General features: G+C 47.5%; 1 protein-coding gene across 4 annotated transcripts in view; it reads right to left on the bottom strand.

Annotated features, from left to right (window-relative positions):
- Positions 1-11,528: 11,528 nt before the first annotated feature.
- The window catches only part of ZBTB47 (zinc finger and BTB domain containing 47), a 96,787-nt gene continuing 81,044 nt past the window's right edge, over positions 11,529-27,271 (bottom strand). For all 4 annotated transcript variants that reach the window (XM_037891215.2, XM_037891217.2, XM_007072715.4 and 1 more), the window contains 3 exons: positions 25,463-25,578; positions 19,577-19,721; positions 11,529-17,925 (listed from right to left, as the gene is read on the bottom strand). In XM_037891215.2, coding sequence (XP_037747143.1) covers positions 17,552-17,925; positions 19,577-19,721; positions 25,463-25,578 — 635 coding nt within the window. In that variant the 3' untranslated portion in view covers positions 11,529-17,551. The remainder of the gene's footprint in view (positions 17,926-19,576; positions 19,722-25,462; positions 25,579-27,271) is intronic.

Here is a 27,271-nt window from a genome sequence, read left to right as displayed (position 1 = left end):
CTGCTTTGAGCAGGGGGTTGCACTAGATGACCTCCTGAGGTCCCTTCCAACCCTGATATTCTATGATTCTGTGACCATTTCATAGCAACTAAACATTAGAATCAAATTGCGGCTGCATTGAACAGGTTGGAAACTAATTGTCATGAGCTCAGCTGGCTCTGAGCCTGGGTGCTAGGCAACCCAGCAAGCTCAGCTGGTCCCATTGAGCCTTCTTCAAATGGTCCTGCTTCCTAATTGGGCACAGGAGCCAGTAGCCCGCTACTTGAGTCTGGCAGCTTCAGCAGCACGGTGGCTGCTCAACGTGTACCATGCCGTGTTCTGCTTTTGCTTCCACTTCCTGCTCCAGCCCTGTTCCTGCCTTGCCCCTGGCCCACTTCAGTCTAGTCCTTCCTTTCCTGCTCTCATTCTGACTCAGGCTCTGATCTTTGGCATGGCTCCTCACCCGACTTCAGCTTGGGGTTCCCAATCCCGACTCTGGTTCTGATCTTTCAGCTTGGCTCCTCGGCCCAGACTCTGGCTTCATCCTCAGGCCGGGACCTGACTCCTGGATCTACCTTCACCATTCCTCCACACTGCCGCCACACCCACCAGGCAGGGCCCTGCTCCATCCACTAGGTCAGCCGCCTACACCTGGCAGCCTACATTAGTATGACAAAAGTCAGTTCAGTGCATTGGTTATTGTGCCAGCAACCTTGACCTTGATTATCTGAGGTCACCCTTCCTTCATGCACAAGTTGAGGAGAACACATCATCTATCTAAGCTTTTATACCAACCTAATTCCTATTATTATATTTATCGGTGGCATCATAGTAGCAACTGGAAGCCCCCGTGGAGCTTGGGGCCTCACTGTGTTGGCTGCTGTACATAGTCGGAGGCAGTCCCTACCCCAAAAAAGTTTGCAATCTAAATAGACAAGACACAGGGTGGGAGGGGGAACAGGTAGGTGAAGTATCTTGCTCCCAGACCCACAGGCAGTCAGTGGCTGAGCTGGGGACAGTGTCAGGCACTGCCTCTGACAATCAGGCCTAGTGGTTGGAGCATGGGTCACAGCGAGGTGTAGGGTTGGGCCTGAACCAAGGGTGGACCTGGAATCGAGATCCAGGGACAGGCCAAATTGGGACCGAAGCCAGGGTCCAGACACGCGTCAAACGTCAAAAGCCAGGGAGAGTCCGAGGGTGTCGGGAGGATCAGGAGGCGGAGGCCAGGCAGGAGCAGGTCAGAGGCGAGGCTGGAATGAGGTTAGTGCGGGGCCAGGGCAGGGCTCAGGCAAGGCTGGGGCAGGAGCAGGCTGCGAGTCTCTGGAGCGAGGCAGCAGCAGGACGGTTCCTGGGCAAGTAATGCTGTTGCTCAGACTGATCTGCAGCTCTGCCAGGGCTGTGGAAATACCTGGGCCAGGGGTCATCTGACCCAGGCTCTGCTTGGGGATAGGGAGCTGCTGCCTGCCTGAGGGCTGACTCGTCGCAGCACCTGAGCGAGTAGCTCTGGTTTGGCTGCAGGTTTGTCTCACAAACAGAGGCCAGGTCTCCTGAGTCCTCGTCCCGTGTCCTGTCCTCTGAACGACACGTACAGCGCAGCCCGTGGCAGAGCGTTGGACTCCTGGCGCTTTGGAGGGGTGGGGGTGGGGGGTCTATAAAATGTGGCCGAGAAGCAGCGGTTGGGATTTACCACCTCAGCCGCGTCGCCCCCTGGCCTAGCCGGCCACGGGGGAAAGAACGTCACCCAGAACAGAGCAGGTAGAACAGTGCCTCGCTCCCAACAACCCAGCGCACGCCATTGGGTCAGTTGTGGGCCTAACAGCCACTCACCATGGCTCCTGCTCTGCTCCTCTCATCTCCCTCTCTTTTCTTCCTGAAAAGCAAAGCCTTTGGAAGCCACCAATTATTTCTATTCAGCTCTGCCCCTGCCCCTTTGATCGGTCTCCCTGCCCAGCCCCATCAATAGACCACATGTAGCTTTCCCTGCCCGTTTCCCCCAGCTGGCCAATGCTACAGGGCGCCCTCTGCTGAGCTGCATGGTGGTTAGCATGCAGACGCATTAATGGTAGGCAGAGGAGAAGGAGATGAAGATTCTTGGCTACTTCAGCTAATTTCCTCTCTCATGCTGACAGAGGCAGGATGGCACCAGACGCTTGATCCCCCAACAGAGGAACCATGATTGCTCGGTGGCTCCAATCCAATATCTTGAGCTACTCTCCTTGGGCCCATTCTTATCTTACTTCTTCTACCAGCATAAACCAGAAGTGGCAACAAGAGATTTACTTTAGTGGAGAACAAGTGAGAGACTGGAATCAGGGCTCCCTCTCCCATGTATCATCTTCTAATAAAAAGAAAAGGAACGAAGTGAGCTGTAGCTCACGAAAGCTCATGCTCAAATAAATTGGTTAGTCTCTAAGGTGCCACAAGTACTCCTTTTCTTTTTGCGAATACAGACTAACACGGCTGTTACTCTGAAACCTGTCATCTTCTAATAGGATCCAGTGTTAAAATATGGGAATTAGGTGAAGCAGGGCTAAAATGTAAGGGCCCGATCCCACAAACTGCTGAGCACTGGAAACTCACATCAAGGTTGATGAAGGTGGAGAGAGATAACCATATTCCAGGACTGGGCTCCAAGTGAGAAAATCCAGGACAAAATTGTATGGATTGCACCTAAAACTCCCACAACCACAACAAAATCACACAGATTTTGCGGGAAAAACTGAACAAATTTTGCCAACATTCTCAGCAATTTCTTGTTGTCCTGGTATTCAAAACAAAAGAAAGAAAATGAGTCTTATTTGTGGCCATATTTACGCTACCTACCCAGAGGATAGTTTAAAAACAAAAACAAAATAACTATTTTTGTAACTTTGTGACTTTTAGTCCTTACCTGGAGTCAAAACAAAGCTGAATCGAGGAGGAAAGAAAGGAAAGTGAGCACCCCATTTAACGAATATACGGTCATTAGTTTCATTATTTAACGCTGAAAGAATGTATTCAGTTTCCGTCTCATGTGAATGACAGATGCTATGCACTCAGCAGTACTATCAGAGAAAACAGAACGAACACAGACCACTAGTAATTATTAGCACCAGTGGACAGAGATGCCTTCCCCCACTGCTTCCCCCCACAGAGATGCCTTCCCCCACTGCTTCCCCCCACAGAGATGCCTTCCCCCACTGCTTCCCCCCACAGATGCCTTCCCCCACTGCTTCCCCCCACAGAGATGCCTTCCCCCACTGCTTCCCCCCACAGAGATGCCTTCCCCCACTGCTTCCCCCCACAGAGATGCCTTCCCCCACTGCTCTTTGTCTAAGCACAGCTACAGGAGTCTAACATTATAATGCTATGTACACAACTCTGTGGTTATGAGGGAAAATTATTAATCATGGATACATACATCTGACTGGCTTCTCTGTTAAACTAGGGAGGGGCACTGTGAGATCCTGGAGCAGTACAGGGTGTGACTGCTTGCTTAACTTTAAGCACATGCGTAGTTCTATCCCTATTCAGCAAAACTACACTGAAATCCATGGAAGCAAATTTAGGCTCCTAACTTGAGGATCTGGGCCTAAGGGCCTGATTCAAAGCCCATTGGAATCACTGGGAGACTTTCCATCGACTTCATGGCATGGATCAGGCCCTTGGCCACTTGCTCAAAATTAAGCATGTGCTTAAGTGCTTCTTCTGCAGCCTTTGAAGCCAATGGCAAAGTTCTCACTTGCCTCTGTGGTGGGAGATCAGGTCCCACGTGACTACGCTGATCTGGTTTTGTAGCCATTCTTTTAAAAAGCAGTACTTACGCTGGGGTAAATCGGGAGACGAAGCTGCTCAGGATATGGGGCGTCCCAGTAGATGAAGATTTGGGCCAAAGTGCAGAGTTGATTTACAAAGAGAAGGTAAAATCTGCTCATGTGAAACAACCTGCCCTTTCTTAAAGTGCACCCTCCCCATCCCCAAAGCAATCTACACACAAATGGTTTTCAAGCACTTGACACTGAGGATGGACAGTTTGGCACAAAAGGGTGGACTGAACCCAGGGTCCTGGAGGCAGCTCTAGGTGAGGGACCAGGGAAGCCATCTCCTTCCTCTTTCTCCTCCCCGACAGCGGTGTGGTTGATTCCTGAAAAACTCAGATCTTTGGACTATTTCTTCCACCTTCCACACCTATCCTTGGTGGCTCGGACTCTGATAAAGAAACTGGGGAAACAAGAAAAGTCTGGGAGAGCATCAGTGACACATGAACACAGAAGCGTGTGCTCCTGTTTGGAGATTGTTCAGTAGGACACAGTTAATAAGCACAGTTAATAAGGTATAGATTCACAGATTCCAAGGCAGGAAGGGAACATTGTGATCATCTAGTCTGATTTCCTGTATAATACAGGCCAGAGAACTTCTCTGAAATAATTCCTGTTTGAATTAGAGCATATTTTACACAGGAATCCCACCTCAACACCCTGAAATCAGGTGAAAAATTCCAGGTGTTGTGGCTACAAATTTGGGGGAATGGGACAAAATCAACTGCCAAAAATTGACAGCACTGGTGGTGAATTCAGTCCTCTGCCATCTCCAATTGCAGCATATTCACTCCAGTCTCCTAGATGATCATTTGATACAATGCTCTTTAAAACATAACAAAATGAAAACTGTGTCCAATGAGTCTTTAAAGCCTAAATTCATCCAACCGGTGTTGGAATGGTGGATGTACAAGATAAAACAAAATCATATTACAAACTATTTGTGATGGGGGCAGAGGGGAGGAGAAGGAAAGATGCACTAGACTTTCAGATCTTCACTCATGTGTTTTACATCCAGCTGAGCACATGATTTGCAGGAGCAGAGAACAACCGCAGGGCGTCCCATTCGAGGTGTGCAAAATATCTGTTAGCAAATGAAAATCTTCAGCGTTTGGGAGGGAGGGTTCCCTTTTCGTTACAAACTCAAAAATCATCCCATTTTTCTGGAAAATCTTACTACAGAATGCAAAGCTTCAAGAAAAAGAATTTGTAAACCCGTTTTCCAGTGAGACTAGGGATGGTGCCCAAGCAAATATACAACCATTGGTGAGCAAGAGCAGCCTTTGTATAAAACAAATTTTTTTTAAAAAAGAAGCACACACCTCTTTTGAGTTTTTCATGCAACATTTTCCATCCTTTTGCCTAAGTGAAAACAAATCCTGCAACTAAAATAGAACTTGAAGGGCTATGAAACTGGTTGAACTGGAGAAAACTGTCATGTGAGATTCTGCAATTAGGAAGTGTGTATTTTACAGAGCTCTGGTATATGTGTGTGTATCAACATGCACATAACACACACCTACTATCCTACATGTTCATTTTATTGAATGTAAAGGATTCTGAAACCGTTGTTAAACCCTTTGGAGGTGGGAATGGCAGTTCACACCCTTCACTATAGAAGCAGTCTAAAAACTGAACAATTGACCCTAACCCAGTTCACCCTTCCCCTGAAATTCTGTACAGTGAGTTAAATTGTACAAACTGCAATTTTGTAGTGCAAACTCTGCTGCAAACCATCCCTGTTTTGAAAAGTTAAAACTGGACTGATGAGCTTATGCAAAATTCAAACCCAACTGTGATTCCCCCCTTCTCATGTGCATCCATGACTGTCATTTAAGATGTGTTTGTACAGCACTTAACACAATGGAGTCCAAGCTGGTGTGATCTTTAAGTGTTACATTAAATAATAATAATAATAATCCCCACTGATAACACAATGCTGGTTACTGGTGCATACAGAAAGGGGACAAATGTACTCCTTAGATTTTGCAAGATACTGATAGTTGCAGCTGTCTAACCCAGATTTTCAAGCAACAGATTATTCAGGCAGACATGCAAACATAAGCACACAACCAATGCACCTAAAAAATGGGACAGAAGACCTGGAGCTTGATCCATTACGGAACATCCTACAGAATTTAATAGTGTCATGAAGAAGACACCACGATCCTGGGAGTGACGTGGGTGCCTGGAGCAGAAGTGACGGTGGCGAGACGTTACTAGAAGAGGGCGCACTGGCTAGCAGAGCTGATCCCCGGGACATCCAGCAGGGGGCGCCATGGTGGTGAGTCCCACCCCATCACTGGCCCCAAATCAGTAGAGCCTTTAAACTCCATCTTAAAGTCCATCTGTACTCAGAACTGCACTTACCTCTCTTAAGCCTTTCCCATTCTATTGACTTCAAGGAGACTTTGGCACCTGCTTAAGCGCTTAAATGAATCAGAGGAATAATGGGGTTCTACAGAACAAAAGCCAACAGAATTCAGTAAAGAATGAGATCCTTTCTATAGGCTTCTTTTAAATCCAGCCTACAGCAAGGGTATCATTTATGTTACAGGAGAAAACTTCAACTCAGAAAATCAAGTTCTTTTTGAAAATGTGGTCACCGACTACTTTTATAGGTAACATCTAACCTACCTTCTCTCATTCAGTATCAAAAGGTCAGTTCCCACCTCTGATTGGCCCATGTCATCCTCCATTGGCTATGTGTTATATTCAAACAAGCACCTTCCCACTTTCTTTTATGCTGCCCTCATGCTTGGGAGGAGCTCCCCGTAAACATCTGCAAAACTAACTCATTATCTTCCTAAAGCCCTCCTTTCCTGTGATGACTGAAAGAGTAACAAGAAAACGTTCTACAAATATATTAGAAGAGGAAGATTCTCACAATCATGACAGTGGGACCAAGGACTTTAAAAAAAAACAAAAAAAAAAACCCACCAAATATCACGAGGTTCATAATAAAAACCACAAGAGTTGGCAACACTGAGTATCTTACTCCAGACAGCTTTCAGACTAGCAGCCGTGTTACTCTGTATTCACAAAAAGGAGGACTTGTGGCACCTTAGAGACTAATAAATTTATTTGAGCATAAGCTTTCTTGAGCTACAGCGCTGAATGCATCTGATGAAGTGAGCTGTAGCTCATGAAAGCTTATGCTCAAATAAATTTGTTCACCTCTAAGGTGCCAGAAGTCCTCCTTTTCTTTTTACTCCAGATATAATCTCCTTGAAATCAGTGGGCCCACCTATGGAATAAGATACTACTCAGCATATGTAAGTGTATCAGCATCTGCTCCCTGATTTTCTTCCACGGATATCTTTAAAACATTCCATGACAGTCTACATAAAGGAAAATCAAATCAGAAACACAAACATTTTAAAAACAAATGAACAAACAAACCAACCCAAGCTGACTGGGTCTTTTTAAATGTTACAGGATGGTTAACAATAAAATCCACAGAAAGGTTCATTTCTATTAAATTCTACAGGACTTTTCCCGAGAGGACACAGAAGACTTCCAAAACTAACTGGAGAAGAAACATCACATATACAATAGCTTCCTGGCAGGAAAGAAAAATTCCTGTGCATAGCATAAAATCAATCAATCCATCAATCAGTCATTTCCTGGCACAGCAGAAGAGCACCTGTAGCTGTGGGGTATTTGGACACAACCACTCATTTTTATTGCTGGGCTCTCAAAACCAGTCAGTTGGCGATAAGGTATAAATATATATATAGTTCCTTATGCTGGAGGCTACACAGACATGCAAACCATCACTGTGATGTTGTATATATGCGAACAGATGATCAGAGGCCACCCGTTGGCATCGCAATTAACAGGTACCTCTCAATAGCAACTCTACTGATAGGAAAGGGTTGACATAAGTAACATGTGGAGGAGAAAGAAAGTGGAACCTTAGAGACTAACAAATTTATTTGAGCATCTGCTTTCGTGAGCTACAGGTGAGTCACATGAAGCACTCACAAGCCAACCAATATGACAAATGGATTAGAGACCATCCTAATGTTGTTCCCCTATCACTGTCCCAGAGTTAGTGGGTCTGATTCTTGGGTCTGATTCTCAGCTCCAGTGAGTAACTCCACTGATTTCTGTGTAGTGATTCCAGATCTACATGCCGGCAAGAGATCAGAAGCAGACCCAGGATTTTCTGCACTTATCCCACTTGTTTGTTGTCATAACCCTTCTCACACGTACTGGATCACTCCCCAAGGAGGAAAAGGCAGCTCCTTCTCCTCGTTACCAATTCAGAACTGCCGCTGTGCTGATAAGAAGTGACTGCTTCCAGAACAGACTTCACAGCCAGGAGGTGTCCAATGTAAAGGTCACACACTGGAACCCACTATGCCCAGCTGGGAATTGGACACCGGCCTCCTGAAAACTACTGAGCATAGTGCTTACTAGTGTGAACACTACATCAAAGTCAGTGGCCCAGTTTTCCTACCTGTGCTCGTGCTGATACCTTACTCTCCAAGTCTTCCTGATGAAATCAACAAGACGAGGTGTGGAGCATGGCAAAAGTGGCAGAACAAGGCCCATTGGGATGATACTACTGTACTTTAGCAGCGTCTGAAGGATGGGGCCTTTCAAGAATTGTCCATCACTCACGGACATTAACGGAATGACTCCCATTGACTTCAACAGGCACTGGACGAGGTCCTTAGTTCATAAGAGCCTCCACAATCCACATCCCTGGGGTAGAACTGAGGCCCAGCGAGCAGCTCACATGCTAATCTCTTGGGGCCATGACTCCCAGTGACTTTCCCACAGCCCAGAGCAAGAACAAGGCACCTTCTCCACCCCACCGAGGCGATACCTAGAAATCAGGAATGCAGCCCAGGAGAGATTCTCAATGGCTCTGATCAAGAAAGCTCAGATGTAACTCACAAAACGGAACATGGCAATGGCTGTGAAGTGGACTTTCTCTTCCTAAGTATGTCCCACCAGCTGGAAGAGGCAGCCTCTGTTCAACACCGGAGGGGGTCAGGAGTGTTCTGCGTTATGGAACTTTCAAGCATGTCCTGCTAAGGGGCCACTTGTGGAAAAGTCCTATGGAATGTATTAGGGCAGAAATCGGTAGGGGCTATAGAAACCACTTTTGAAACCCTATAGATTTTAATGGACAGTGAGGTCCTTCCTGAAGGTTATGTTTAATCAGTCCTACAGCACAGATAGAATTCTCCATTCAATTCTATAGGGCTTTTCCATGGAGATAGCTTAAGAACATAAATTCACAGGGACAAACCATTTAAGCACCAGCAACTTCTAGAATCACTGGCATTCTCAGGTGATTACTCTACCAGTTGTGCAAAAGGTGCAATTTCTAAGTGTTATCAAAAATTCCTCACATTCTCCCAAGCCACTTCATCTCAGATTGTCTTCACCCAAGGCGAGATCTTCACATACCTCCTCCAAGAAACCCTGCCACATGGGCCCATGTGCAAATCCATTCCAGAGAGAGGCTAGAGGTGTATGTAGTACACAGGATCCCACGTTTCCTGCTCCGCCAATGCAGCTGAGGAAGCTGGATTCCAACCAGCTCCCAGCCACTGTCTGCAATATGTATCCCATGCTTTTGGCTGTGGTGATTCATGAGGCTTCCCCTGGTGGTACAGGTGGCCTACATAGAAACCACCAAAAACACACGAAACGACACTCAAAGACAGCTCGGTAAGACATAGTGCAGGCACTCCTTCTCTCACACACACTGCTAATCCCAGAAGGCAAGGTTGTGTCTAGTGAATATCTCCACCTTCCCTACACAGATATACTCTTTTCAATGACCAACGTTCTTGGACTCTGTCTCAGCAGCATTCCGGTGCAGCATCAGTTCTTGGCTGCCTCCTGCCGTTCCCAGCCCAGGTGTGTATGTTTGCGTTCAGAAAAAAGCTTTTCATCCCACCTGGGGCCCCCATACCTTGGTGGATCCAAACACATGTTGAAGTACACATTGGCACAACCTGTTGGGCACGCCAACATAAACCGGGGAGTACTTCACACAGCTATAATTGGTGGAGAAAAAAAGCAAAAGATAACTGAGGATCAGACTCCATTAGTACGAGCTATTTGTGGGCCAGTCAAGCCAATCTCCTTCCCCTTCCCTATGCTATTATCTTAGACCAAGCCTGGTACATGATATCAAGTAGATCTCTGGCAATACATTTTGCCTTAGAAGAGGGTTAATTCCCACCAACACCTTTCTGGCACTGGGATACCAAAGACCAGTTAATAAGAACCAGGTTTTTGAGTGACGTCCCGAGCCAGTTGATTCCACACCGCTTGGTTCCTAAAATATTTTATCCCATGGTTCTTTAGCTCACCAGTGGTCCCTGGATCATGGCTGGAGAATCACTGAGTAAGGCAGCTTCAGTGTCCTCAGCTGCTCACCCTGTAATTCTGTCCTGCAATGGAAACTGCTGATGAGAGCAGATTCCCTTGCTCTTCAAATTCAATGTACAGCTCCAGGAGTCAGGGCCAGGGGCCAGAAAGGAGACTAGGGCTTTTCAGCTAAGGAATCAGTCCCGCCCCCAAAAAAGAAAAGGTCTTACAGATAAGAGGGCCAGATCCTCAGCTGGTGGAAGCCAATGTATCTCCACTGAAGTCAGTGGAATTGTGCTGCTTCACATCACCAGCTGAGGACATGGCTCAACAAATATTCACAACATGATCATTCTCCCCAGAGGTGCTAGGTTCCTGGCACCAACAGGCTGGGTAAGGCCAATGCCGTTATTCAAACAGGGACATTCTGACCCGCTGCTGGCCAGACGGGCAGACGAAATAACCTGCCTGGTCTCACTTTCCAGCTCCGACATGATTCCAGTCACAGCTGCACACGGAGACAAAACATTAAGCCACTCAGCAGCACAACAATACGCCGGTCCCACCCACTGTCCCCCTCAATGGCCACATTCAATAATGCCCCAGAGAAATATGTCCGCATCTGTCTCCTTCTCTCTCAAGCCACCAGCTAGCAGTACACACTATTCTTTCAGGGCCCGACCCAGAAGTTCTGATGTGGGTGCAGCAGGATTGGGCCACAAAGTACCAAACGGGCCAATCCTCCAGAGCCCCTCTTCGCCACAGGGTTTCCTGAAAAGGGGGCAAGAGACAGAAAGCGATGGGCTTGAATAACAGCTAATGCTTTCTTTTATAAAAGGCAGATTGTTTATTGGTTCAGGCCTTCCTCTTGCGACCTCTTTGGTAACAGTCAGAATATTACTCTGCTGGTAGGGTGCAGACCCAAGGGCCTGATTCTGATCTCACACACCAGTGCAACGCCCTTGACGTCCATGGGTTTGCTCCCCATTTGCCCTGGTGGGAGGTCAGAGTCAGGTCTCAAAGGGTGACCACAAATTCAGCCCAGGGAGATGCGCAATGCGGTGCCCGTTCCCCCTGAGCAGCTGCAGCTGGCAGCTACCAGAGCGCGATGGTGCACCTCGATCTGAACAAAAGACCACCTGGATGGAAATGCACCCTGGGGTCTTCTTCACAGGTTTCCCTCCAGTGTGACGGACAGTTGCGATCTCAGGCAATTTGGTGCAACCCTTGCAGGTTCCCAACAACTTGCCCATGTGGCTCTCGGCTGAGCCATATTGGTATGCGACTGCTGTAGCTGCTGGCGCTCTTCCAGTGGCCATCATGATCTCCTCCAACATGAGAGAGGATGACCTTTGCTTTCCCACCCTCCCCGTACCTCAGACCATCCCAAAGAGAGTGCTGCCGAACTTGGAGTTAAAGATAAACATATATTGATTACACCTGGTCATTAAAAAAAAACGTTGTAATAATACATTTCCTAGAACATTACTTAAGATGCTTTTGGAAAGCATCCAAACTCCCCCGACCCCCTTCCCCGTATCTACACAGAATAAAGTGCTTCATTTATTTTGTTCACAACTAGTAGAGCCACCGATACACTCTTTACTTGGCATGTTTGGGCAACAGATACTGAATGCCATAAAATAATACACAGCCAAACGCCAGGCATTAGAAACTAGTTTGAGGCAAGTGAAGTGCTTGTGGGTTTTTTTTTTTTTTTTCTGTCCATTTGTTTCCTTTAAGTTCCATGCTACCGAGGTTGTTCTTTTATTAGGTTCTACCCACCCCTTCCCTTCATGGATGACGTGTCTCTAGGCAGGGCTGTGCTAGAAAGCGGCTTCCATCCATGTGGACCAAAGGTGTCTGTCTTGTCTGCAAAGAGTTAAAAATCAAGGTTGTCCAGCAGCTGATGCCAATTTGCTATTGCACTGTGTCACAGCCATCTCAGTCCTTTACCCCTCTGGCTGCGTTCTCGTTATGGCTGTCGGCCAGGGGGGGAGGCCTGCTTTATGAACACTATGAGGCAAACTGGTCTGGCCTACCAGGCTCCTGGGAAATTGCCCCCTCCCTGCAAGTTCAACACAAGAAAATGAGGCAGGGCGAGTGGGCAGGGTTGTGTGTGTGTGTGCGCGCAGAGTTGTTTGCTGAACGTTCATTAACTGCTAGTGGAAATAAAGCCCCTCTCATACTCGTGGTGCATTGTAGGAGGGATGTGAGGGGTTAAGGTGCAAGAATTCAAAGAATAAAATGCTTGACAAGAACAGGCCGAATTTCTCCCCTGGTCGAACTCAAGAGGCTTTGCAGGAGTTCTACCAGGGATGAACAGGGGCCAATACGCTTCTGGAACCATTCGCTTCAGCTCTTGGTACGGTCACAAAAATACCCAAATCGACACATTTAGACTCAATAAGGGTGTAGACAAAAGGGTTGGAGACGGCGCAGGAGTCCTGGAGGCGTCTCTCAGTCCTGGCCTTGGGGCACCAGGGATCTGACTCCCCAGGGGTTCACATGTGCATGCCCTGCTCTGCTGTCTCCAGGCTGCTCTCTGGGCAACGTTTTAAAATGAATCCAAATGGGCAAACAGGCGTGGATGGGTTCTTTATGCACCAGGGTCTAAGCCGGGCAGCTGCAGCAGCCGTGTCACCAAGTGGCAGAATTCTCCTCCCGCTTACACCTGTTTGACGCTGCCTTCGGTGGGGTCACGTCCAGGTCCCCTAGTGGCATGCTGTGGCAGCTTTAGTAAGACATGCAACAACTCACTTGCACATCTTAGGCAATCCAAAATAGCGCCCTCCATGCGCCGTGACCTCGCATGTGCGAGAGCACACTGGACGGAGGATGCCATTTTGTTTTGCAGAATGGGGTCCCCCGGGGGGACATCCCACGGGTTGCCAGTTGGACAATACACAGCCAATTGTGCACGCAATGCATGTGTTGCGTACACAGATGGCATCCCACTGGATTTACCCCTGCTTGTGGGGAAGAACAGGCCGCTGAGACAGGCACACTGAGAAACTGCAGCAGGCTGGGGGAGAAGTGAGCGATTCTGATCAGATTCTAGGCAATTAGTGACTTTCCCTTTTGGATAGTGTGCATTTGTGCGAGTCGATTCAGTGCTGGGGAAAGGGACCGGTTTCTCGGCCATGGAGGCTTACATTTTCTGGCCACGGAACAGCCCCATTACGGGCAGTGCTACCTTTCCTCACAGCGCCCTGCTCACCTGCCGCAACCCTGACGTGGAAGAATAGGAGTGGCAGGGGAAATCAGTGCGCACGGCCCTTTCCTTCCATGACCTCTGTTGAGACTGCCCACAAGGGCTAGGCAAGAGGGACAATGATGGAGGTGGCTTTTAATGACACGAACGCCGAGCCACTGGGATGAGACCATCAAACCCCCTATGGCATAGGCCTTCAGCCAGCCATCTTCAGAGGATAAGACTTTCCAGTCATGACCAAAGTGAGTTGGGTTCACACCAGTGACCTAAATGCCTGAGTGTCTTAGCTCATTGCCAAGCTCTTGAGCCATCAGGTCTCCTTGCAGACACATGTGATATCTGAAAGATGCTGGACAGTCCTAACAAAACCCAGGATGCTGGACCTGTGGAAGTAGCTGAGTTGGACACCCTGTCCCATGGGATATCTGCCATTGATCCGAGAAGCTGCAAGGTGCTCACAGCCATACCGGCAGCCCATTCAGCAGCCGCCTCACTTTACATGAAGCAGAACCAGACTGTCTGTGAGCACAGAATCTGCAACACACGACGTTAACTGATTGCGATATAGAGGCTGCGGCTGACACAGGCGAGAGAAGTGGTCAATGGACGTGAAAAGCGATGTGCCTTTCAGTGCCAGCTGGTGCTCGAACAAGGAGGTGCCAGGTGTGGGGGGCAGCACTGGAGGTCCGCTTGGGATGCCAAGCAGGAGGGAAGTGGATCAGTCATTTAAAAGTGGGTCAGTCATTTAAAGTCACAAGTCAGCAGCCTTGCCCTAGTCAGCAATGCACTTAATCTCATGCTTAACTTTAAGCACATGGTTAAATCCCATTGACTTCAATGAGGCTTAAACACATAGCTGTTAAATAAAGATGGCCTTCAGCATGTGTTAAATGCTGTGATGAGTTGGGGCTACAAGGACACGTCACTGCAGCTTCTGCCTTAGCCAGACACGGCTCAGAATCCCCATGCATGTAGGTGTCTCAACTGAAGCTATAAAGCCAACAGAACAAACTGCTAACAAGAAAGGGCTTCTTCAGCTGACTACATGTCTTCTCCCTCCTGCCTCCCTTCTTCATATCCCAGTGGCAGTGCTCACATTGCCAACGATGAATCTGGCCAATGTACTTTTCTCCTAGATCCTGCTCCACCACACACTGGGACCATTAAGTAGACACGTAAGGGGCAATAAAATGACCACAGTCAGCACTGCCCTCTGCCACTCTGCAAGGTGCTGAGCAGCTCTTAGAGTGGTGCAAAACACCCTCCAACACACACCAATGGGAGTTGAAGGAGTTGCCTCCTAGGAGGTGCTTAGAATCTTGCAGGATCTAGCCCCGAGGGCTTGTCTGGACTAGGGAAAGCCACTAGACTAGGGTAATTACATCCGTGTGGTTACACCCTTGCAACCTTCTAAAGTACAGGACACCGCACTGCTGCAAAACAGGGCTTATCCTGGGGTAAGTCACACAACTGCGAGCCCCACTTTTAGGCCATGGCAGGTAACAAGAAAGCCATTCTAGACAGGGCCTAAATGATCTGCCACTCTGGGATGATGGCACCTGCCATCAGGGTTATAAGCTGTACTCCACAAGCGCAAAACGCTCCTTAAATAAGTGAAATGCAAGATGAGAATTGTCAGTGTAAGAGACAGAAAAGCCCACATGAATGATGCAGCTTCAGACAGAGCCAGCAGAGGCTGGGATCGGTACTGTTCGGCCGAACTTCAGTGGCCTGAGCTATCTCCCCCTAGAGGCCAATGCAAAAAGGCTTCCCTAGCCTGAAATGGCACTCAAAGTAACGTGGCACAATCCCACATCAGTATCCTGGAGCCAGGCGAGGGAGTTAAATTTGCCGGGCCTGAAGCTCACATGGGCTTGCAACATTTTATAAGGTGCTTGTCCTTCTTGCCAGGCCCCTTCACCAATAAGGTAGCCTCTGACTAGCCACTGAACTCTAGTTGCCAACTCCAGGCTAAAGCCCTCAAATGCACTCCCTGTGTACAAAGGCTCACTGTGCTGTGACTGAAGGCAAAACTAGACTCCTAAAGGAGAGTTAAGTACTGGGGTCGAGGGCCTATCAGATAAGACATGAAAGGAGGAAAAGGAGATTGAAGGAGCTGAGCCACTGCCTTTCCTTGGTCCTACAGGCAGGTTATCAGATCTGATGAGCAGACTTCAGGCTAACCAGGCTCCCGAGCACACACCGGGAGCTTACTTTCAGTAACTGTAAGGCACTATTATGAAGAGTAACTTCCAGGGAAGTTCAGCCTAGGACTAGAGCCTGCTGCTCCGTTCAGGCTGGAGTGCAGCGACTTTCCAACCTCTCTTTTAGTCTAAAGACCAATGGAGCGCTCACCACGGGAACGCTGCAGCTCCATGGCCACGGCCACAGACAGCTCCAGCCCGTCTCCTAGAAATATGGAGCTCATTTCTAGCACTGGAGCTGGGATTATCATGGGTCTTAACCCCTTTGGGGAAAAAATCATATCCAGCTAGTGAATCCTTTTATTAAACCCAGCTGTCTGGGTTGGGGCTTTAGTCTAAGAAATTGCAGAGGAAGCGGGGGGCGGGGTGTGGAATCCCGGTTGGGAGGGAAGACATAACAAGGGCTGCTAATGAGAGCAGGCTGTGATGGTGGGTTTTGAGACGTGGGCCACTGGAATACACAGCCCTTAGACGTGGAATACACAGCCCCCTAACTCATGTCATGTGGGCCACTGGAGATGCCAGCTAGTGGTAACGTCTCGTCCTCCCTAACCTGGCTTGGATTCCTGTAATGAAGTGGTGAACTCATTGAAAGATCTCTCCTGCAGCACCAGCCTCTCAGGACAAGGGACGGGCTCAAGCACAAATACGCTAGATTACCTATAACAGCCACTACCTCTAATCTGCATAACTGCCATGAAACATTACCATCCTTTGTTTTCATAGCCTGTGTCACTTAGAAACCCCCCTCCGCCCACAATGCACAGAATAAGGTAGCATCTCTGCCTTTCCTTGTGACTATTCCTGTGGCTGACTCATTGTGTGAAATAGCCCGCTGGCCAATCTCAAAGGGAGTCTAGTTCCCATGCATCCGTGCATCTCTGTGTGCCCATGCCTTGTGCCATTTTCCCAGAGGATGATGATTTGGGCTGAAAGTTCCATTTCGGTGGCTAGAGCAGGGTTACCAAAGGGTTGGTCTACACTGCAATCAGAGGGGTGTGACGGCAGCACATGTAGGCATGCCAAAGGCTAGCTTTGATCTAGCTAGATCTAAAAACAACAGAGGTGAGGCTACGGCAGTACAGACTAGTTGTTTGAGCACCTCGTCAGGACCCTGGATGGGCTTGCAGAGCCCGTGCCCCTGCAGTTTCACTACGAGCATTCCTCAAGCTAGCTAACTAAAGCTAGCTCAGGTACGTCGACAGGTGACGCAGTGACACCTCTGACAGCACTACAGACATCCCAAAGCGTGCAATGTGGCAACCCTTATCTTTACCACAGACGCGTAACAAGCAAAGACTACAGCTCCCAGCATGCTCTGTTCCTTCCTTTTCCCAGCAGAAAGCCATTCGGAACAGCACTGCATGCTGGGACCTGTAGTCTTTTCAGGTTGTTTCAGCAGCATACTAAAGAGGGGCGGAACCCTGATTAAACATTTCGCACAGGATGCATCGCGGACAAGTTCCTGACTAATAGCCAGAGGCAAAGCTAAAAGTGCTGCCTCACGAGACAAAAACACCCAAAAAAACCTTACTGCTGCCGTGAGGAACTCGTGGAAATGGCTTGATGGGGCTGAGCGTGAGTTGTGCACTTCGTTAGTCTAACGTAATTGCACGAAACATGCAGGTACACACGAAAGCGGGAAGACATTGTGGCAAGGGCTACCCTGATACAATAGTGCACTAGGCGGCAGAGGTAAACAATGCCTCGTGAGGTGGGAGGAGGAGTCTGAGCAGGGCTTGGGAAACGCTAAAGCCATGGAACGAGGAGGGAAGGAAGAGCCGTTTGTCTACACCCTGATTGAACGCTGGCACGCCAAGCGGCCTGGGAGCTTGCTGTGGCCCAGAGCACCTGTCCTTTTGACGGAAGGCTGACGGGCTCATCATAAAACCATGGGGGGGGGGGTAAAAAAACGAAAGAGAGAGAATTAACTGCCTCCCTCCTTCTCCCGGCATCATGCGAACAAGCAGCCCGCTGGGTACCCCCTGCGTGGCAGAGCAGTCCGTGCACACGCTGGCCTAGTTGTTCGAATTGACCCGCCCGGCTGGGAACAGGGGAGGTGGAGGCGGCAGGTGCGGAGGAGGGGGCAGGGGGTGGAGCAGCGGCAAAGGGAGGGCGTGGGGGTGCTGTGCCAAGTGAGGCAAGGGGGCACCCTGGGGAGCGGAGAGGCTGCCGCCGTTGTTGGCGGGGTTGGCGGTGTCCGAAGCCAGGGGGTTGCTGACCCGGAAGCACTTCTCCTTGTGGGCCTTGAGCATGTTGGAGAAGCGGAAACGCTGGCCGCACACGTCGCAGGGGTAGGGCTTTTCTCCCGTGTGGGTCCGGCGGTGGCGCTTCATGTTGGGGCGGCTGGTGAAGCTCTTGCCGCAGATCTCGCAGATGTAGGGCTTCTCACCTGGGGGATGAGGGGATGGCTGGTTCAGGGACCGCTCCCACCTCTGCGTGGGGGTGTCCATCTCCCCCGCAATGGAGGGCTTGGCCCTCGCCACCCATAGCCTCCCCCACTTAGCTCGGGAGAGCTGGAGTTCCTCCCAAGCCCATCAATGCCATTCCCAGCTCACCAACAGAGCCCAGACTGGGGAGCTCCCTCTCCGGCTAGGAGGTTAGTTCCTCCTCTCCGTAGGGTGGATGAGTAATCCCGAGCTCCATTTCACACCTAGAGCCAGATTTGCGCTGGGCCTGCTTATGATCACCCAGCCTTTCGACGGGAGCAGCAGGGCTATCCCGGGATCTCATCGGCTATAGCTCCTAGGCATCGCTAACGTTCCCATCTCATTATTATCCAGGTGCCAGTGAACAGCCCGTCGCAGAACAGAACCTGACGCGACACACTGGAATTGGGGCGGGGGGGAAGGGGAGTGTTAGGATATAGATATTCAGGCCTATCTGCAAAGTCCTGTACTTTAAGAATTTAGATGTATTCTTATCACTTGGCTAGTTATAGAGGTATAAAAGAAAGAATCAAAATCATTGTCTGCCGGTGTAAGCGCCTTCTCTTACTGCGACAGTCTGAGGCCCTGTGCTTAGGCTAAGGCCTTTGGCTAAGCAGCAGAGGCAGCCATAAGCTGGGAAGCGACTGGTCACATCCTCACATTCCAAACTAGTCACATTGAAAGAAGGTGCTATTGGGCTGTTAGGAATACAATCCTGTCCTGATAGTGCCTATCACCTCCAGAGAAAGGGAAGTGCCTAGAAAATCGTAAAAGGAAACTTAGTTTGATAGCATCCTGTCTGGCAAGAACTCACTTATCAATAGCTGGGATGTGAAATCCTCACTTCTGTATTGTTTTGTCATTATAGTTCCCACTTTGCTATTGTTTGTCTGTATAATCTCTGTCTGGTTCTGTGATTGTTCCTGTCTGCTGTATAATTAATTTTGCTGGGTGTAAACTAATTAAGGTGGTGGGATATAATTGGTTACATAATCATGTTACAATACGTTAGGATTGGTTAGTTAAATTTCAGGAAAGTGATTGGTTAAGAAATAGCTAAGCAGAACTCAAGTTTTACTATATAGTCTGCAGTCAATCAGGAAGTGGGGGGGTGGGTGTGTGTGGGGAAAATGGGAACAGGGAATGGGGGTGGGGGTGGGTGTGTGTGTGGGGGAAATGGGAACAGGGAATGGGGGTAAGGAAATTGGAATCATGTTTTGCTAAAGGGGGAGATGGGAACAGGGAATAGGAGTAAGGAAATCGGAATCATGTTTGGCTAAGGGCAGGAATGGGAACAGGGACATAGGTGTAAGGCTCTGTGGTGTCAGAGCTGGGAAGGAGGATACTAAGGAAGGAAACTGGAATCATGCTTGCTGGAAGTTCACCCCAATAAACATCGAATTGTTTGCACCTTTGGACTTCGGGTATTGTTGCTCTCTGTTCATGCGAGAATGACCAGGGAAGTATGTGGGTGAAGGAATAAGCCCCCTAACAGGGAGCAGCAGAGATATTCCTTGCTCCACATCCCAAGAGGTTCCTGGGGGAGGCAGAAGCTAAAGCAGGGTGCCCCCGATACCTGGGGGTGGGGAAGTGGGATGTCGGGGGAGTTCTCACCCGTGTGCGTTTTCATGTGCTCATCGAAATATTGTTTCATGTTGAAGTCCTTCCCGCACCACTGGCACATGAACTGCTTGTGTCCGATGTGGATGCTCATGTGAGAGCGCAGCTGGTACTTGTACTGGAACCGCTCGTTGCAGTTCTGGAAGGGAGAGGATGAAGTGAGAGACAAAGGCAGGTGGCTGAACAGCAATAGCCCAGAACAGGAGTGGAGAAGTTTTCAGCTGCAGCAGTCTCTCACTCATTCAAGCTCAGTCATGGGTGGTGATCTCTATTTTACAGAGGGGAAACTGAGGCTCTGAGGGATTAAGTGACTTGCCCAAGGTTCACGAGGAGTCAGTGGCAGAATAGGGACTCCTAGCTATGAACTAAATTTTATCATGAGCCATTCCAAATAACTAGGCTTATGAGTGGGGGCCAAACCCTGATGCCTTTACTCAACTTTTATTAAGCCCTTGCTTGGTTTTTATTAAGACCTCTCCTAAAGACTTGAAGATTAATAGGTCAAATAATAATTCAGCCATGCACAGTGCACTAAATCCTGAAAGGGCTCCAGCTTCCCAGAAAGAATCCCTCTTGGACTGAGCTAAAAGCGGAAGGGGCTCGCTGACCCACGTACGATCCCGTCTGAGAGCCTAGGTACGTACTCAGGTGGCTTGCCCCTTCTGCCGTTTGTGCTTCCACGGATACACTTCACACGCTAGCTCCATCAGAGCTAGCACGGCGATGGCTGCTCAAGGTCGACATTACACCTTCTGACTCCAGGGTGGACATACCCAGAGAGCCTGCTGACGTGCACCATCCTAAATCAGCAGATCAACCGATCCTAGGGGAAAATATCCTGGGGGATGGGGAAGAGGGGGAGGTAGTTTTAAGAGGTGGCGGTGGATGGAAAGGCACATAAATCCCATTTCCAAAGCTACCGCTGCAAGATTATTCTTCTGCTTTCAACTCACACTGGTACCCAAATGGCTTAGTCTGCGCTGGCTGTAGAGTGGTTTGTAAGCTCCTCAGGGCAGAGATTTTGTCTGCTTATTGGTTTGAGCAGCCATAACCACATGGAGAAGCAGTGTTTTACTGATGTCAGGACCATTTACGTAACAATTGGGTGGGGCATTGGCAGGGACTGAACCTAAGAGCTCTGGATCTAAAAGCACTAACCTCGACTGCCTGAGCTATTGGACCTGGTCCATTAACTTGAAGGAAGGAGTCCATAACTGCCTATATGTCATCCAGCCGCTAGAGAGGGGACAAAGATCCTGGTATCAATGTGGGTTACACCAAAACTCCTAAAATAAAGAGGGCAGTTCCACTAACCTCTGTAGATTGTTCCACTCGATGGGATTGCATTTGAGCACCAAAGTTGAGATCAGAGCAGTAACAGGGAAACATAAGCAACTATTAGCACAGCCACTCCGATCTAGAGCAAAGAGGAAGCCCTGCACTAGGCCCCACAAGTTCTTAATTCAAACAGTGTTATGTTTATTACCATTTACAAAAAACCATTATGGAGAAGCACGCCAGAGCGAAGAGGCCTCCAGTGCGGGGCTCTCTGCATCCACCCAGTAGCAACTGCAGAGGCAGAGGTGGTGCAAACTATCCCCAGTGCTGCCTTCTCAAGGTGCTTCAACACAGAGCCAGGAGGACCCACTCAGTGGGCGAGACGGTCATTCAGTCTTGTGCCCATTCAATTCTTGGCTCCCTCTGCTCATTCAGGCAATGAGACCATAAGAACGGCCACACTGCGTCAGACCAAAGGTCCATCTAGCCCAGTATCCTGCCTTCCGACAGTGGCCAATGCTGGGTGCCCCAGAGGGGAATGAACAGAACAGTTAATCATCAAGCGATCCATCCCCTGTCACCCATTCCCAGCTTCCAGCAAACAGAGGCTCGGGACACCATCCCTGCCCATCCTGGCTAACAGCTATTGATGGACCAATCCTCCATGAATTTATCGAGTTCTGTAGCTCACGAAAGCTTAAGCTCAAATAAATTTGTTAGTCTCTAAGGTGCCACAAGTACTCCTTTTTTTACCCTGTTATAGTCTTGGCCTTCACAACATCCTCTGGCCAGGAGTTCCACAGGTTGACTGTGTGTCGTGTGAAAAAATACTTCCTTTTGTTTGTTTTAAACCTGCTGCCTATTAATTTCATTTGGTGACCCTTAGTTCTTGTGTTATGAGAAGGAGTAAATAACTTATTTACTTTCTCCACCAGTCATGATTTTATAGACCTCTATCATATCCTCCCTTAGTCGTCTCTTTTCCAAGCTGAAAAGTCCCAGCCTTATTAATCTCTCCTCATATGGCAGCCGTTCCATACCCCTAATCGTTTTTGTTGCCCTTTTCTGAATCTTTTCCAATATATCTTTTTTGAGTTGGGGTGACCACATCTGCACACAGTATTCAAGATGTGGGCGTACCATGGATTTATATAGAGGCAACATGGTATTTTCTGTCTTATTATCCATCCCTTTCTTAATGATTTCCAACATTCTGTTCGCTTTTTTGACTGATGCTGCACATTGAGGGAATGTTTTCAGAGAACTGTCCACAATGACGCCAACATCTCTTTCTTGAGTGGTAAGAGCTAATTTAGACCCCATAGTTTTATATGTATAATTTTCCAATGTGCATTACTTTGCATTTATCAACATTGAATTTCATCTGCCATTTTGTTGCCCAGTCACCCAGTTTTGAGAGATCCTTTTGTAGCTCTTTGCAGTCTGCCTGGGACTTAACTGTCTTGAGTAGTTTTGTATCATCTGCAAATTTTGCCACCTCACTGTTTACCCCTTTTTCCAGATCATTTATGAATATGCTGAATAGGACTGGGCCCAGTACAGATCCCGGGGGACACCACTCTCTCCATTCTGAAAACTGACCATTTATTCCTACCCTTTGTTTCCTATCTTTTAACCAGTTACCGATCCATGAGAAGACCTTCCCTCTTATCCCATGACAGCTTACTTTGCTGAAGAGCCTTTGGTGAGGGACCTTGACAAAGGCTTTCTGAAAACCTAAATACACTATATCCACTGAGGGTAGCAACTAGTGCCAGTTGCGGTGCTGATTTTGTGGCATGGATGCCTGTCCAATAAGAACTGGGCAAAGATCCCTCGTAAAACAGTCAGTGGTTGTGGACTGGTGACCTGGGAGGTGTAAACCTCTGTATCTCAATACCAATCCCCAAAACATCCCGCTGCTTTCCTCCACGAAACACAGGAATTGCCAAGCTGGATCAGACTCACGGTCCATCTAGTCCGGTATCCTGTCTCCAACAGTGATCAGCACTAGCTGCTTCAAAGGGTAGATCAGGTAGGTACTTTATGGGATAACCTGCCCTCCTGGGAAAGTTTCTTCCTGACCCCCAATAGTTACAGGTTGGCTTAAGCCCTTAACTTGCTCCACAGGACAATGAGTGAAAGCTGGTAGCAGACAGAAGGAATGGGATTGTGAGTAAGATGCAGTACTGAGAGCTAGGACTCCTGGGTTCCTTCCCCAGCCTGGCTATTTACTCATGAGAGTCTGGGCAAGTCAGAACCTCTAAGACCTCAGTTTCCCTGCCTGTAAAATAAGCACAGTACTAATGTAACTAGTCTGCTGCCCGCTGTGGCTACTGATGGCAAGAGTGGCCATCCACATAGACCACAGCTTACCTGGGCTAGAAGGAGACTGTTGGCTATTCAATTTACACCCAAAAGGGGGCAGTGATGAACACTCACACTAGTGATGAGCAGGGATCCTCAAAATCCGTTTGCTCCGGAAAAACACGGAATTTGCATTTTTACAGAGAATCTGGAGGGGCTCGGGCCGTCAGCCCCGGACGGTGGGGCTCAGGCCATCAAATTTCATTTTAATCACAGAAAAACCCGGATATGTATGGGGGCTTTTTAGGGCTGTCGATTAATCGCAGTTAACTCATGCAATTAACTCAAAAAAATTAACTGCAATTAATTGCACTGTTAAACAATAGAATACCAACTGAAATTTTTTAAATATTTTTGGATGTTTTTCTACATTTTAAAATATATTGATTTCTATTACAACACAGAATACAAAGTGTACAGTGCTCACTTTATATTATTATTTTTATTATAAATATTTCCACTGTAAAAATGATAAAATAAATAGTATTTTTCAATTCACCTCATTCAAGTACTGAAGTGCAATCTCTTTATCGTGAAAGTGTAACTTACAAATGTAGATTTTTTTTTTGGTTACATAACTGCACTCAAAAAACAAAACAATGTAAAACTTTAGAGCCTAAAAGTCCAGGCAGTCCTACATCTTGTTCAGCCAATCGCTAAGACTAACAAGTTTGTTTACATTTACGGGAGATACTGCTGACTGCTTATTTACAATGTCATCTGAAAGTGAAAACAGGCATTCGCATGGCACTTTTGTAGCTGGCATTGCAAGGTATTTATGTTCCAGATATGGTAAACATTCATATGCCCCTTCATGCTTCAGCCACCATTCCAGAGGACATGCTTCCATGCTGATGATGCTCGTTAAAAAAATAATGCATTAATTAAATTTGTGACTGGACTCCTTGGGGAAGAATTGTATGTCTCCTGTTCTGTTTTACCCGCATTCTGCCATACATTCATGTTACAGCAGTCTCGGATAATGACCCAGCACATATTTGTTTTAAGAACACTTTCACAGCAGATTTGACAAAACACAGAGAAGGTACCAATGTGAGATTTCAAAGGATAGATACAGCACTCGACCCAAGGTTTAAGAATCTGAAGTGCCTTCCAAAATCTGAGAAGGAGAAAGTGTGGAGAATGCTTTCAGAAGTCTTAAAAGAGCAACACTCCGATGCAGAAACCTCAGAAACCAAACCACCAAAAAAGAAAATCAACCTTCTGCTGGTGGCATCTGACTCAGATGATGAAAATGAACATGTGTCGGTCCGCACTGCTTTGGATCGTTATCGAGTAGAACCCATCATCAGCATGGACGCCTGTCCTTTGGAATGGTGGTTGAAGCATGAAGGGACATATGAATCTTTAGCGCATCTGGCATGTAAATATCTTGCAACACCAGCAACAACAGTGCCATGCAAACGCCTCCTTCTCATTTTCAGGTGACACTGTAAACAAGACGTGGCAGCATTATCTCCTGCAAATTGTAACCATTCTTGTTTGTCTGAGCGATTGGCTGAAGTAGGACTGAGTGGACTTGTAGGTTCTAAAGTTTTACATTGTTTTATTTTTGAATGACGTTATTTTTTGTACATAATTCTCCATTTGTAAGTTCAACTGTCATTATAAGAGACTGCAATACAGTACTTATACTAGGTGAATTGAAATATACTATTTCTTTTGCTTTTTACAGTGCAAATATTTGTAACCAAAAATACATATAAAGTGAGCACTGTACACTTGGTATTCTGTGTTGTAATTGAAATCAATATATTTGAAAACGTAGAAAACATCCCAAAATATTTAAATAAATGGTATTCTATTATTGTTTAACAGTGCGATTAATTTTTTTTCATTGCTTGACAGCCCTAGTTTTTTTTAATTAGAGAATTTTGGTTTTTTTATCACAGAAAACTAGGATCCCTGGTGATGACTAGCCGGTTCGCTAGGTATTATCTCCTTCCCAGTGGCCTTATGGAAGGCTAAATTAGCCTTTGTTAAGCATATGGCGAGGCTTGGATGACAGAAAGATCCTCTGGGTTACAAGAAATGGAAGAGATTAGCACAAAAGGGTTCAGATGCAGAAGGGCTTGTGGTGGGGGCCAGGCATGAGTGTGTGCTAATTTCAGACTAGAAGTCTCCAGCAGAAAGCAGGTGACTCACCATGTTGAGGGTGTGAGGGGAGGGATTTTTTTTTTGCGGAGGGGGTGTCTGCAGAATTTCTTCTCTTACCTCACATTTAAAAGGCTTCTCTCCAGAGTGCTGAAGAGAATGGACTTTCAGGGACATGCTGCGTTTGAATGACTTCCCACACGTCTCACATGTGAACGGCATATCCTTGGTGTGAGCTACAAATGAAGACAAAAAGGCAATAAGACCTGAAGGTGGAGGTGATACAACATGACCGTAATAGTGAGAACGCGCCGGTGCTCCCGCCAGATGGAGCCCATTGCTGGCACGCCAAAGCAAGGCGATCTGGACTTCGCGCCTCTGAGGGCTGCCATGTGAATGAACGCGAAATGGAGCTACTTAACGTCTGTGTAAAATTAACAGCTGAGCTAGCTCAGAAAGATGGGGTAAACGGCATGAAGTAATTTTTAAAAAACAGTGATAACTTTTATGAAACAATACACACACGTCCCATAACTCACTGGCCGCGCTGCCTAGCCGCCACTGTATTCTCTGAACATTTGTATTCATCACCCTCTCTTTCAATATTTATGAAACAAAAAATTATGCTGTCTCCTATTTTGTTTCTTTTTAATAAAGAGTAGTAACTACTGTCTTTCAATAAATCCAGGTCAAACTTGTTCAGTAAAGAGGTTTTTTCCTAACCAACAGCCCTGAAAACTCTTCCTGGGATCTCAGAGTCCAGCTGGATTCTTTCCTTCTCATGCATATAACGAGCGGGCCAAAATTTGCCTGCCCTACTTCCTTTCAAGCCCCACTGTCCTCAATGACTGAAGAGCAGCCTTTGACCATGTAACTTAATTAACAATCCTGTTGATCATGCACGAGGAGGAAGAGACCCTAGCTCAACCTCCCATAGCTGTGTTGGCTCTGCAGGGCTAACAAGCACCAAAAGCTCGTCCTGCCTCAGTTTCCTCTGACTCTGATTGAGAGCCATTGGAAAGAAAGGGTCACATTTATATAGTCACCTTTCTGAGCAGACCCCCACTTGAATTCTGTCACAAGCCACTTGAGACCTGTGACAGATATTACAACTACATGCATCATCTTTGGGGCGGACGTATTGTATTTTATGATTAAATCAGGAAAACCTCAAAAAGGCATTCTTTTGAGACGGACCAAACAGTATGAACTGTAGACTATTCATAGCCCTATGCACCGATATAGGCAACGTGTATTTGAGTGTTCTTGGCCTGTTGAGTTGGTTTCCTGCAGAATACGGACTCACCAGAGAGTGATTTATGCAAAATCTCAAAGCTGGCTATGTAGATTCCCAGCCTTTGAAGCTTGAGCTCCTGGGGCACTGGGGGAGCGACTGATTTTGCCCATTTTCAGGAGGCTGGGAGACAAAGCAAGACTTCAGGTATAAAAGGTTGAGTTTAAAGAGGCTTCCTTTTGATTCAGCAGACAGACAGGACCTTTGGTCTTAGGGCAGCCCCAAACCTGGTGGAAGGACTGGAAAAACTACCGCTCCCTCCATGTGGAACGCGGGTGATTCCTGGTATGTTTGGTGAGTGTTTAAATCTTTTTATTGGTTGATATATGTTTTCTTGGTGATGCTTTTGCCCTAAGAATAAATGTACTTTGCTTTGGAAGAGCTGTGTGGTCACCGGTAAAAAAACAACAACCTTGTCATTGTCTTTGGAGAGAAACTAAACAGCGGGGGACTAGGAGTTTGTCAGATCCGCTGGAGATATCATAGGGTGTGCCAGGGGGCTGTGCAGCCATAAACCGCCAGTCAGAAGGGAGTGGGACAAGGGTCCCTGCCCAGAGACAGGTGATGACTGGAGGCCAGAGACCAGACTGGGCACTTCTGAAGTGGATCTCAGAGGGAAAGTACAGGTGCAGTTA

The sequence above is a fragment of the Chelonia mydas genome, chromosome 2 (assembly GCF_015237465.2).
Source record: "Chelonia mydas isolate rCheMyd1 chromosome 2, rCheMyd1.pri.v2, whole genome shotgun sequence".
Taxonomy (NCBI): Eukaryota; Metazoa; Chordata; order Testudines; family Cheloniidae; genus Chelonia; species Chelonia mydas.
The sequence above is the reverse complement of the archived record's forward strand: the minus strand, read 5'-3'. Positions and strand labels throughout refer to the sequence as shown.